The sequence below is a fragment of the Alligator mississippiensis genome, chromosome 14 (genome assembly GCF_030867095.1).
Source record: "Alligator mississippiensis isolate rAllMis1 chromosome 14, rAllMis1, whole genome shotgun sequence".
NCBI classification, from domain to species: Eukaryota; Metazoa; Chordata; order Crocodylia; family Alligatoridae; genus Alligator; species Alligator mississippiensis.
Window position 1 is genome coordinate 3,688,558 of NC_081837.1, and position 14,529 is coordinate 3,703,086.

A 14,529-nucleotide genomic window follows, 5' to 3' on the forward strand; every position below is an offset into this window, starting at 1 on the left:
TATAACGGCCCCTCAGGTGTCCTCATTACCTTATTTGTGGGGTCGATGTACATGGAGCAGGGTGGAGGCAAGTAAGCAGGACTTATTTCCTCAGCAGCATGACTGAGCAAACTCCCACTGTGCTGCCATAGCGCAAAACCAAGATCATTTTTCCTGTCTGGAATAAGTGCTTATGTAGGTTTGATCATCTAATGCAAGGATTCTGCTCTAGAAGTTGTTCAAGAGTAATATGATAAGGTTAAACAAGGAACACAGTTGCAACTCTTAGCAAGCTTAGGGCAAACTACAAACTGGCAAATTTGTTTCATGAGAACAGAAATGCCGTGCATGGTACAATCAAGATAACACGGGTCTACTTCTCTCCCCTCCCTTCCATCCTTACTCCTAAAGAATGAGAAGTCAGCTGTTGTACTGTCTTGTGGAAATCTCTCACATTGGAAGGGGTCTTAGAGGATTCTGCCATCCTATTAATCAGTTTGTTGCTACTTTCTGACAGTCTTCAGAGCAACCCATGCCTGAATTTATTCATAACTCGAGGTAAACCTCGAGCAAAAGGTAAGCTGCTGCTGCTGTTTAGATTTATATCATCCAGAAAACTCAAAGCTGCTTACAATAACAAACCAACCAGCCCACAAGATAAGAAAACAGACTCCCTGATCAACACCCCACCTCCCTGCCTGGTGCACCCAAAACAGCAAGCCAAGAGGCCCATATTGTCATAAAACCAAGGTCAATTAGAACCGGCAGCCACCAGGCCCAACTTACTGATGTATGATGCTCTTTCATTTAGATCCTAAACCATACCAGTGTTAACAAAAGGGCTTGGGTTGGCCCTTTATAAAGATTTTTCCCAGCATGCTCTCCTGCTAGTTGCCTCTCTCAATCTGGCAGGGCTCCAGTTGCAGCTCCATGGGCATTTTGTCTCTGACTGCTGCAGCTGGCACTCTCGTGGCCCAGAAGTAAGTAATTTACCTATTTTATTTTCACCTGGTTTTCTCTTTTGCTTATCTCTGATGTGGTATCACACTTTCCCCAGAAGAACAAGCATTTAAATACTGTATCTGTACCTTTCCATTGTCAGGTTTCTAAGCATTAAACTGAGTAACAGCCCAAATTCTAGCTAAATTAAGCTAAATTCAGCCCTGCTGAAGCCTGACAAAAAACAGAGAAGAAATAAAAGGAAGCAGGGTGCAGAGGAATTAGAATTGTAGCATGATTTGTTTCTGAGTGTAGAGATTAGTCACCAGTAAATTATGGCTTTGAAAAAAGAAATTCCTAATTTTATGGGTCAAATAGTAGCTACAGTGAACTATCATGCATCTCACCTCTTACAAGTCATTAATTATGGAGTATTAACAAGTCTTGTGTGCTCATTCATAATACACCAGTCAAATTGATTGAAATTCCATTTATTCTCACTGATTTCTAAATACACCACAAATTTCAAGTACAATATAAAACTGATTCTCCCCATTAAGAACATCTGATTACCTCTTTGACAAAAATATAGTATTAAAGATTTGTTTTAAAAATACAAACTTTATAAAATGTGAAGTAAAAAATTAATGTCAGTGGGTGGGAAGTGTAAGATGTAGGAAGGGCCAACTGGGGATCTACAGGAACCTAAGGGTGTGGGGGGTGGATTCTGTCTTGATGGATCATTCCACAATATCAAGAAAAATAGCTAATATTGCAGAGGTCACTTAAGAGAGTAGTTTATTTCTCTGACCTGTTAGACTTCGTGTCAAAAGGCCTTGACTTATTGTGGCAGGTTGCAGTTCTCACTGTCATCTCTAGAAGCTGTGGGCACTCACTATTTCAAGATCATAGCCCAAGTTATCTAGTTGCTGTATTTGGTAATGTCAAAGAAGAAGAATAGCAATGTATTACAATCTGGAATACTGCAAGCCATTTAAAATTTCATATAAAATACATAGTGCAGCAGTTCTTGAAAGTAAGTGTAGCACTTTCAAAGATTTGAACATTTCTCTGAAGTTATGAAAAAATATCTAAAGTAATGCTATATTTTGTATATTAACTTCAAAATGCAAGATTTTTCACTATAAAAGGCTATTTTAAATTTCTGTGCTATGTCTTAAGCTCAAATATTGGAATATTTAATAGAAATGCTTAAAAATATTAGGTACTCCTGATCTTAGAAACCCATTCTCTTTACCAGCTATACAAAAATATCCATATTACATTGCAAAACCTTAATCTGAACAAATGTGAATTTCGAAACTAACATTTTTTACATGCTTTAATAAATTTGTAGATGCACTGAAGTGGCTCCATCCTTCCACTTGTTAACATGGTCTGAAATAACAGTCCTGCAGAGTGGACATATTTTTTCTCTATTAAACCATAAAGAGATGCATTCTTCACAAAATATATGCTGTAATGAGAAGAACAAGTTCTTATGTTTTCATGCAAGACCCCAAAAGCTCTACCAATATTTATTACAACCTGTTTTCTAAAAACACATGGAATCATATTTTGTCTAGACTGCAATGATTCTTCTGTTACTCTGTTTAGATTATTATACAATTATATAGATACATGACTATTCTCATACACTCCATCTACACTAAAATTGCAAAGTCATGCTCTCAACAGCTGGGAAATGCAACCTTAATGTGGACCCCTTGTGTGCATGCCTCATGATGCAGTCTCTAATTAGATGATTCCATACTATTTCTTCAACACAACACTGCTTTTAATTCAGTATACAGGATGCACCTGCCCAAGAGACAAATCAGGGTTATATAGTTAAGATGGCTGTGGGACCCTGATTCATTTGCTCCAGAATTGAAAAGCTGAGTAGCAACAGAAGCAAAGGACTGCAGGAAAAGAAGGAAGACTCTTGTGCTTCAGACAGCTGAAAGGTTCCCTGAAGAATTAGATTCTATCCCTGCTTCTGCTACAAAGTTCCTGGGCAGTGAAGCCAAAGTTTTCATGGCTTATCCCTATGTCTGTGTTTCTCATTTTCTGGGTGCCTGACTGAAAAACCGGCATATGATCTGCAGAAAGGCTGAGGCCTTACAGATGTAACTCGGGTCAATGGAAGCTGTGGGTTAAACAAATGCAATACTATATAACACTAATGAATCTAAAGTGTTTAAACAATCAAATCATAGGTGCCTCAAATTGGGCATGTAAAATGAGTGAATGTCTTTTAACCTTAATCTCCAGTAAGAAACAATTGTACCCCTTCCATTCATAGTAATGTTTGGAAAGCACTCGTAATGTGTGTAATCCCCAATGTTGTCATGCTGCATGGACCAGCACTAGGGGGGGGGTAGGACAGGCTGTGCACACCTATTTGCCAACAGCTGTGGAAGGGTAACTTATTCCAGGCCCTGAAGAAGTGTGTGCTCAAGTGAACACAGCTTCTTCTCTCCATTCCCACCCCCTAAGGATACTAGCATCAGTCCTATCCCTCTAGCCAGCTCCTGTCCCAGTCCTGTCTCTTTTCTACCACTGCCTCCTTGGCTTTTGCCTAGCAACTGCGTTAGTTCTTGTAGCCTAATATTTAAGCTCTTCCAAAGCTTGTTAGCATAATTATGCTGTATACTCTTTCCTTTTCAATTCCTTTTAGCATCTTGCTAAGTTTTTGGCCTCAGTAACTAAACAACTGTGCAAAGACTAGAGTCGACAGCTGCTGTCATCAACATATAATTTCATATATTAAAAAAGACAGACAGGAAGTTGTAGGGAAACATTCAGAAGATTGCAAGGTCTAAAAGTCTCTCCCACTGGAGGGGAAAGGGGAAACTCCAAAGCACCCACAAACTGTTTCCATAAAGCTGCTGCTATTTTTCAACTGACACCGCCAACAAGCTATGCATGCAAAGTTTCAGAACAGGAGCCTCCCTCATGTTTTGATTCTAAAGGGATTCTGAATTGCAGAGAATTACCTGACAGATGAGAAGAATAGGCTTTTGAAATTCTGCTTGGCAGATGGCACAAATATCGTCTGCTTCAGAACATTGTCTCTTGCTGGCTGTCACTCCATAGCGCTGTAAAATAAGAGATTTTGGTGGCAGATATTTCAGCATCCAAGGATAAGGAACTAATTATCAGAGAGAGGATGTGGTAGAAGGAAACCACTTCAATCCCTAGTGCACTAGGATGCTGCTAAATGTTTCAATTGTCAAGATGTTACATGGGCCCTGACATGCCCTGGTACACAGTGATGCATCAGCATCACTTATTACTGAGCACGGGAAGGACTATGACACTTCTTTACGATGGTGGTTCCTGCTTCTGGCATTTTCCATTACACAGTAATCAGGGACATGCCACTTGCTCTTAAGAGCAAAAGTACTTTAGGAAGAGTGTGTCTGCTGCTCTAGTACTGATCAAGTTCAGTGGCATTATGCCCAAACATACATATATTCCACTGCGTGCCCAGTGGGCTCTAGATTAAGTTATAATAAATGTTGCTATCCACCCAGTAGTTTAGAATAGAACAAAACTTTTTTATCTGGCAATTTGTAATTGTGAATGAGACAGCTGAAAGAACTTCAGTTCTGGTGCCAGAATGTGGGTCTTGCTGACTCCCATTTCAGTTAGCTGATGTAACATGAAGCTCTACTGCTGAGTCCAACAAATATTTAACCCCATTTTGAAAACATATCAATCACATCAGGATTTTTTATTTAGGTGTTACTGAAAATAACTAATCTTGTGGTGCTTCACACAGAATAAAAATGTGTTCACCTTTAAAGTAACTGAATTTCTCACCCTTATGATCATGGGCTGAATTAATCTTACAGTGTAATAAACTATAGAAAGGGAATAGCTAGTGGGATTACTTTTAAGATTTTAACTGTTTTATTTGAAGAACATGACAAAAGTCATATAGTGGTAAGCAGAAACAAGCTAACTTCTAAAAAGAAGCATATTGATATGTGAGCTAGGTTCACCTTTCTGTTTTTATATAGAATCCAATACTCACTGGTCGTGTAAAAAATATCCGCAAAACCTGTCTAAAGTTTCTGAGCTGTCCAAAGAAGCTCAAAAGCTGAAACAGAGAAAAGAAAGAGAAAGTCCGCCTTAATAATTATTTCTAAGCTAATTTTTCAAACCTTTTATGCAGGTTTTAAAATAGTGTCCCAGCACTGAAATCCTCTTAAACACTTCAAACATGTATTTTTCAGGGTTTAACTTATTGTCTGGACGTGGTAAATGTATAAGGGAGGCTAGCAGCACCGCCTGTTATTAAAATTGGCCTATATGATCCTGATTTCAATTGCTCATAATTTAGTTACATTTTTCATCTTGATTCTGATTGAAGCAGAAACAATTGTTTTGAAAAATATCACCTGAACAATAAATAGTTAAACATTAAAGGACTTTTAAGCAGGGATAGCATCCCCAACTGGAGTTGGAAATTTGACTTCTTTCTGTGTTCCTGTAAAAATCCACCCAAATTTGATCGAGTCTCAGGTTTGAAACATTTTCTAGTTCACAAATCCTCAGTGGAAATTTAGAGTGTAACAGCAAAATATCTATATATGTAACAAAGGACTCAGTATTTATATAATTTCTACCATACTGAGAGGTTGTTCTGGGTATGTCAGAAAATAAGAGTGTAGGAGATTTTCATATGGATAAAGGAATCTAGATGCCCAAATTCCAACAAGAGTTAATGGTATCCAGATTGTAGCTGTATTGGTTACAGGCAAAAGGAATTAAAACTTGTGGTAGAGGTGATATCTTTTATATTAGGCCAACTGGATTGTGCCCAAAAGCTTCCAATTAAAAGTTTGGGTTTTTTTGCAAAAATCTAGTTGGTCTAATAAAAGATATCGCCTCTACCACGAGTTCTGATACCAAGAGTTAATGGGAGTTAATAAATAGTACTGATGACTTAAAGGGAGATGTTTAAGTGCCCTTGCATTAGGCAAAAGGCTGCTTTTTACCAAACCAGAGTTCAAAAACGACATTTTAAGCCAAGCTGAAAGAAAACTAGATTGCATGATAATTTAAGACAGTGGAATTGAAGCCAAAAGTAACAATTTTACCTGCTGCAAGAATTTCCAGTTTGAGGTTTCACTGACTGGAAATCTGCCCATTATCCTTGGCAACATGTTTACACACTGATTGCTACAAGTCTATGGTAACATTTAAGACTTATATTTGGTTCGCATCTGTGCATTCATTAACTAATAACTTGCAATAATTAATAATCTGACTCTACATTCTGGCCAGAAATGTTATTATGTTTATTTTCCATCCCTAGAGGCTTTGCATTACTCTGAAAGGTATTCAAAGGCTTGACAAAAGACTCCATTAAAATTTATCCTAAATTATTTATTCAGAAATGTATACTGGCATTGCTAGGGCACATGGGCATCCAACAGCAAGGGGAAAATACGTGCACATAACCAATATCCTAGACTTAAAAAAACACTTGATTCCATATTATTATAAAAGATCACACCAAAGCACAATGGACTGATGAAGTCTGCGTAACCCAGGCAGACCTCTCGGAGAGAACAGGATTGGGAGCAGTCCTGCAACTTCTCATTCCCTCCCCTCCAAGGAACATCTCGGTTTTGAGTGTGCAATGCTCAAACCCAGAACTTGGACACTCCAATAATGAGAGTAATGCAGTGAATGTTATTAAGTCATGGGACACATAACATATGTAGCTATCTTGACATTTACAGCTAATTGAGGCAAAAATTGTCCTTGCCCATTCTGCTGAGGCAGCAATTTTTTAGACTGTAAAATACCAGTCATGTCAGCCTGGAAAAGGAGGGTACATGGATTTAGTGTCTGACTTAGCACATGTTCATGTTGATTTTGGAAAGCTGTATTTGTTAAAACTAAAGAGATACAAGATCATTAACTAATAGGTTCAAGCTCCAGGCAACCTGTAGGAACAAATTACTTTGCGTGTCTGCATCTCTTCCATAACTACTGCAGTCATATTTTAACATATTTAAAGCACAAAAGGGAAATAAGATTTACATACTTTTAGGATGAGGTAGAGTAGACCCAGCAATACCCCAAAACTCCACCCTAGTAGACCATCCAGCTCCCGGTAGCCAATAAGATAACGAAACCACACTGGTATGGGGACGAACATACGGTAATACTGGCAGAGTTCTTCTAACAGCATATAACAATAGCCCTGTGCAAGACAAAGAAGGAATCTTTAAAGACACAAAGAATGTAATATTAACGTATCCATTTAAAATATTTATTCTCTTGAATACTTTCATCTCCTTGTATCTTAGCAAGTACCCAACAGACATGAAATATTATTTTGAAACTAGAGTTATGAAAAAATCACTTTTGTCACAATACTGCTCAATGAACACATCAGACTCCTTCAAAAGGGGGCCAAGGCTATGGCTTTTAAAAAGCAGTTTGAAGAATGGAGACTAAATGACATGTAGGCTCCATTCATTACATTTTACCACTTAGGTTGACACAACCAAAAGAAAAAAAAAAAAGCAACTCTGAGCTTTGGCAAGTCCTTAGCTGACATTTATCCATATCACAAAATAAATTGTGAAATTATAATAGCACAATTAGCTTCAGGTTTTCAGGAGAAACCCAGAAAAACCAAGATGCAGAAGATTAGAATGTGGGTGCCTTTGCAATGTAGCCTGCCCACTTACTAATGCTATCAATCTTCCTTTCATAATCACTACAAAAAAGAAAAAAAAAATCCAAACAAACCAGTCACAAGAAAAATTCAAAGATAATATTTAAATACGCTTAGAACAGTTTGTATTTAAAAGATGCATCCAGCACACAAGCTTGAGGAAAAAGTCAGAATTAAGAAGCCTCTTTTTAAATAAAGGACTCGGCTCCCTTCCACCCCTTTGCAATTAACTGCAATTGCTAAAAGCCTCATATTAAAGTCCTCTGCTCTCCTTCCCCCCCCCAAAAAGTGAGGGCTAATGCAAAAAATTAAACATTCTGGCATGGACTCCTTGTACTTGGTTAATGTAAGACTAATGCACTAATTAAACTAATGAATGCTAAAAAAAGTGAGGGTGTGGCTACCTGAACTTGAGAGGACACAGGATAAAACCCAAACCCAGTACAAGTAAATACTGAAGAAAAACAGAAAGGATCTTTTGAGAAGGAATTTCCCTGTTGGATGTTATTTAAAAAATAAAAGCATCAGGGACCAGAATAGTGCAAGAACCCCCAAGAGGCAGCTGAATTTAACCCACCATATATTTACATAGTGCTCATCATATGGAACTGTAAATAAACTATTTGTATGTTGAAAACAGCAGTAAACACATATTCAGGTTTGCAGTAAATACACAGATCTTACATTTTTCCTTAGCGTTGCAGTTCTTTAAAGCTAGATTTGCAATAGAGGTTTATGTAGCTGAAGTGCCCTAACTGTAGTGAGGGTTTAGGTTGTAGCCGTGTTGGTCTAAGGACATAGGCAGACAAAGTTCCTTGGGTGAGTTTGATATTTTTTATTAGACCAACCCAAATGGTTGGAGAACAGTTATTAAGCAAGCTTTCGGGTTCAAAAACCCTTCGTCAGGCTAAGGAAGCTGCAGTGATAAATACGGGATACCCACACAGGTTTGTAAACTTTCTTGATTAAACTGCCTTTCAGTGCAGCTACGACTGGTTTCTTTGCTAATCTGGTAAAACTTTCATTAGTTAAATGTGACAAAAGATTTTTTTAATGATTTTTCTTTTACTTGTATTTCAAAATTAAAGAACAAAGATTGTATTAAATTATAAATTGCTCTGTTTCTATCTAAACTGCTTAAACCCCATACATACTATAGTGTTAATGAGAACATATGGTTATTACAACCCATGTGAGTTCCTTACATCTAAACATACTTTAGAAAGTGGTTCCATGTTTAACCTGTTGGTAATTTTTTTTTTATTGAACTAAAAACAAATATTTGCTAATCCACACTGGAAATTAAATTGCATTTCCATACCTTACCTCTAGAAATGGATAAAAACTAATATCTCATTAACCAATATAGGCCACCATAAAACCGATGGATTTTACTAATTTTAAGTAATCAAACATCCTCTCTTATTGACCTATATTATGCAGAAAGGTTACTTCCAAGTTTAAAGACATTATTTAAAAATAGTTTAATTTTTATCTTATTTAATCGTTTTAAGTTTTTTTCAATTCAAATATCACAGTCTTAATACCAGTTTATGAGCAAAAAGGGCCCTGTATAGCACAAACCCTGCTTTTTCAGGTCAGAATACAAAACTTCCATAGGAATTGCCAGTCAGAGCAGAATATGAAATCCATAGGCTTCTCTCATTCTCTCTGCAGTAATGCCAGATTATATGCAGCATTTTAATTAAGAAACCATGTGGAATTACATGACTATCTAATTGTACTGCAGGAAGATCTTGAGGTTAAGGCAAATTATAGATTATTTTCTTACCTTGGATTTAAAAGACATCATAAAAGAAGGCACCAAGAGAATAAAGCATTTGAAGCCCATGAAGAGGAATTTCAGAATAAAGTCTGTGATTCCCACGATCCATAGCACCTCCCAGAAGTTCATGAAATCCACGGTCGGATTTAAAAAGATTAAGCTACAAAAAGAAGCATCAAAAGTTACAAGAAATAACTGAGGGCATCTGTGTTGGCTTTAATTAAAACAAAAAAAAGTATACTTAATGGAAAAACACTACACTACACTAAGAGGAGCAAGATGAAGGGATGTTTTATCTTTTAAATCCACTTTCCTATATGTATCATCTTGCCCATGAGGCACTCCACCAGTCCAGGGAATTTGGCAGTAGGGAACCAGTAGCAGCATTAATTGCTGCAGCTCTGGGAGCTATAGCAATTAACACTCCTGCAGCTCATCCTGCCACCAAATTTCCAGACCCATGGGGAGGCCTGCAGACCAGATGGCTCAGGCCTGCCTGCTGTATTGGGCTTACAGACCAACCCTGTACAATTCACCCTGCCCATGCAGCTGGATGAGTTGAGCACCACAGATCTATATCGTAACTCCCATCTTTTCCCACAGGGACTCGCTCTCTTTGCCATCTCGTTAATACTGCTCCTTAATAATACAGCAGGATTGTTGGCTGTTGTAAAACAGACAGACGTACCCTCTAGAGACTCGGGGCACCACAGCATATTTCATTTAAGTGCATAGGCTCGGGACTGCAAAAACCTATGTACATACCAGCATAGAGAGAGCCACAATTTAAAAGTTATCAATAAAATATATACATTTTTTCTAATTACCTGTAATAAAGTGACTGAGAGTAAAAGGTATAATACAAGAGAAGAGAAGATCCAGTTAGGAATACCAGTAACCATGCACAGTGCAACTTGGAGCACCGTTCCTGTAAGACACGCATTAAAAAAATATTAATAGTTTGTCTCTCAAAGGTCATAAGTTAATTCTCTTGCATACCCAATAAAACTACATTTGCTGCATATGATCAAACTATTACAAGGTGCCAAAGACCTACACTGGAAGATCATGGCATTTGCAAAGTTCAGTGCACTTTGATGGAACAAAGAGTCCACTCAGATGGTTTTTCTGGCAGGAACAGTGTCTAACTGACCAAACGGGCAAAGGCTTAACGGGCGGCTTTTGATGCAATGGTCAAGTTGTGTGTACAGGCTGCTCAAACTTCTCTGTTTTCTCAGGAACAAGATTTGGATCAAGCAGAAATTCTGCATAGCATATGGGGATTGTAACAAATTTTAAAATATAGTAAAGAATTCCTGTCTCTTAACTGCAACAGCATCATCAGGAGTCACTCCATTATACTAAGTCAGAAAAACACTTGCACCCACAGTTTTTTAATTGGTGCAAAGTATGCTTATCTGACAAGCTGTAAGTTAGTATAGGAAAGCGTTAAGATATTATCCTTAGCTAAAACACCATTTGTATTTCACAAATCCTACAAGATGCATCTATTTTGTTTACTAAAGAAATAAGACCTTACTTCACATTTCTTTCAAAAAGGCTTTGTAAAATGAAAGGCTTCATAACAATTAATTTTAAAATGCTTCAACTTCATTGCAACGGCCATACTTACTCTTAGAAAAACCTGATTTACAATGCTTTTGTTTGCATACATAAAAGTTGTTAGCAGCCCAATTCCAATAGAAATGCCTATTAGGAAAAAAGGGTCAGTTATATGATGAAGGAAAATAAGAAATTGCATTGAACTGAATTTAAAAAAAAAAAAAAAAGACAGCGCAAAATTAAATGGCCACTTCCAACATGTACTTGCAATAACCATAATCAAATTTTAACAGCTCAAGCAATCAAGCTAAAATAATTAACCACATTGTATATGGTAACATAAGAAAAACAGATAAGTGATTGAAATGTGTTTTTAGTAAATCTCTCTGATCTTCAGTGAAGAAATCAAATTAAAGTTAAGCTAGAAGTAAATCAAATTTACTTCAGGCATTCTCATGAGCAAGATTTAATGCAGGAAAAAAAGGAGCAATTCCCTCGCACCATACATTGTTATACTCTACCAATTATATGCTGCATGATCAGTTTGACACATAGAATCAGGATGTACGGAAGACTTTTGTGCAGCCACTGGAAGAGGTATCTGAGCTCGGAGAGGGAGCTGCCACTGTGTTCCTCAAAGTCCAGGGACGATTCTTCAGGCCCCCTTGCCTCATTGTGGGAGTGGCCATGCGAGCGGCTCTGGGAACCTGACCTTGTGTGTCTGGAACTAGGATTTTCTCCAGCTTCTCCCAAAACAGAGTTTAGCTGGATGTGAACATCTCCAGCATGGTGGGATGAGCCTTCTCCTGGCAGTCTTGTGGCATGGGCACTCTGAGCGGACAAGGAACCATCACCGTTTCCTGGGGAATTGTGGAAATGACTACAACTGGGTTGCATGGTGTTGGATCTGCCTCTGGTCCGGATTCCTTTGTCTCACTGCTATGTCTCCTAAGGAAGGGGGGAAAAGCCATGATTAAAGCAGCAGTGCACTATTCAGTTAGAGAGATCTGTCTGTCTGAAATCTACAGCAAATGCCTTATGGCCAACCTGGTGATCTCTGTGCAAAGAATAGGGCGTTTTTACCACTAAGACATATTCAAGGAATGGTTCCTTGAACTACCTTAACAAAGAGCCTTTGGTACATCTTGCTTGTGGGCTTCTACTAACATCCCCTCGTTTGTGTGTGCTCTCACCCTCAACAGGGACTGGGACCCTCACTAAAATCAGGAACAGACAAAATTCCAGTACTGGTTAGAAGACACTGTTTTTCATGAACTAGCCTGTGTCGCACAGAATTTAAAACTGCATGAGCTTAAAGAAAAAGGTTGGAAGCCATCGCTGGATTAGAGAAGGAACTAATACAGATGGAGGAGGGTGTCTGCATAATTATAAGCATACAAAAAGACAAGTATTCAGCCACAGACAAGCCTAATCAAAAGCCAGTGAGCACTGAAGGCAGAGAGCCATTATGTGATTACTAGAGGAGATTATCCTGTCTGTGCAAGCGAGCAGAACCAGGTTAGTCCACTCTGTAAAAGGCACTAAGAAGAGCCTGGGACATATGCGGATTTATGGAGACAGAAGAGGGGAGAGAAAGCAGAAAATAAAGAGCGAGTCTGAGACTGGGCTGGGACTGGTAGGGAATCTGGGTCAGAAAGAAAATGCCGACAGCTCAGTGCACACTTATAATGAGAGCAGCAGACCTACTTTTTATTCTTATCTCTGACATCTCACTCAGACACGCAGCAATTTGTTTGTTTTGTGCCTCAGCCTTCCCATTTGTAACATGGATTTTGTACACTTCCCGGAAATGCTGTGATGTTTCAGAACTTTATGTCTGGAAAGTGCTTTGAGATCCTAGGATTTTCCAAGCATTAATGTAGCTTTTGCACGGTAGAAAACACTACAGCTGATATTTATTGGGATTTTCATGAAAACCCTTTTCCGTTGCCTTTCTTAAACCACCTTCTTTCGAGATGAAATCTTCCATGGTTAGTCTCTACCTAATGACTTTTGTTAGGCGGGCAGAAAAGTGCTGATCAAATCCATTGCCCTTTTTGTCAGTTACGCAGGGATGAAAAACGCATACCTTCTGCGTTGCAAGAAAAGCTTAAGATGATATTTTTACATATTATAAAGTGCCCAAAATGCAGAACAGAGGACTACGCAGATAGATCTATATATACTTGCAAATTACTTGCCCAGTAAAACTTTTAAGTAATGTTCAGGGCTAACAGTAAGTTGTGCAGCACCTGTTTGCCTAAAGTTTCACTGTATATACCACAGTCCTGTCAATGAATATCACAGGCATGGGCGTAAACCCAACGAGCGGAAGTCAACATGACGGAAGTGCCACGCGTGAGTTTGCTGGATCAGGCCAGGGGCAGATCCAGGGGGGCTGCACTCGTGCCGCTGGATCCTGCTTTGCTTCTTGTTCCGCCCAAGTTTAAAACTAACGGCCTGGCAGTGGCGGCAGCACTTCTAGCTGGGTTGTACCGAGGGAGTCGATTGACTTCACGGTGCGTTAAAATCTACCCGATTCCTTCGAAACTCTTCATGCGACACGACCCTCTTCCTTGTTAACGGTCTTGACGCTCCACTAAACAAGCTAACCCCTCTCCTGCAAGGCCGCAGGCTGCTCCCGACCGCGCCGTCCCTCTCCCACAGCCTCGCACGCTGGTTTTTGAGTCGTTCTTATCAAGTTACATTTGCTTTCGCATCCATTTTAAATAGACTCATCCAGCCCTACTCCCTGAGCGTATTCGGAAAGCGTCGACTTTATTTTTACCTGGAGAAAAATGCGTTGTGACAAGGGGCATCGTTGCATACAATACATGCGTTCCCCCCTTTTCAAAACCCCAAATCTGGCAAATTATGACAATGCCCCTTGTCACATGCGTGGCCCCTTTCAAAACCCCAAATCAGGCAAATTATGACGACGAACCTTACCACACGCATGTCCCTTTTCAAAACCCTAAATCTACCCTAAATCTGGCAAATTACGACGATGAACCTTACCACACGCACGTCATTTTTCAAAACCCTAAATCTACCCTAAATCTGGCAAATTATGACGATGACCCTTACCACACGCACGTCATTTTTCAAAACCCTAAATCTACCCTAAATCTGGCAAATTATGACGATGACCCTTACCACACACATGTCCCCTTTTTCGAGACCCTAAATCTGCCCGCAACCCGTTTCTATGACATTTAGACTTCGTACAAAACCAGGAGGAAAACACGCCCGGGGTCTCCAGCGATCCCCATCATAACCAGTCGGGGTTGCTGATCTCGACCCCCACCCCGCGAGACAAGGCGGGGTCACGACACGGATCCCGCCGGCCGCCCGCAAGCTCGTCCCCCGCGGCAACGGGTGACCCGGCTTCACGCGTGAACCCTGGAGGTTGCAACGGGGGCAGGGAAGGACCCTTTCCCCCCGGGGCGGCGGTACCTCAGGGCGCGGCCCGCGGGCCCAGGCCTCCCGCGGCCTCCATGGCGGCCGCCCGGGGCGGGGGAGGAAGAGGAGGAGCCGGGCGGGGCGGGGCGGGGCG

The 14,529-nt window shown here is 39.7% G+C and overlaps 1 protein-coding gene across 1 annotated transcript; it reads right to left on the minus strand.

Moving 5' to 3' along the window:
• Positions 1-1,393: 1,393 nt before the first annotated feature.
• Positions 1,394-14,520, minus strand: RNFT1 (ring finger protein, transmembrane 1). The gene is made up of 9 exons (XM_006265640.4): positions 14,430-14,520; positions 11,495-11,921; positions 11,044-11,120; positions 10,238-10,338; positions 9,417-9,570; positions 6,986-7,144; positions 4,961-5,026; positions 3,918-4,019; positions 1,394-2,395 (listed from the first exon to the last, which is right to left on the minus strand). Exons 2-9 carry the CDS (start codon positions 11,868-11,870, stop codon positions 2,261-2,263), a joined length of 1,170 nt encoding a protein of 389 aa, XP_006265702.2. The 5' UTR covers positions 11,871-11,921; positions 14,430-14,520; the 3' UTR covers positions 1,394-2,260.
• Positions 14,521-14,529: the final 9 nt, after the last annotated feature.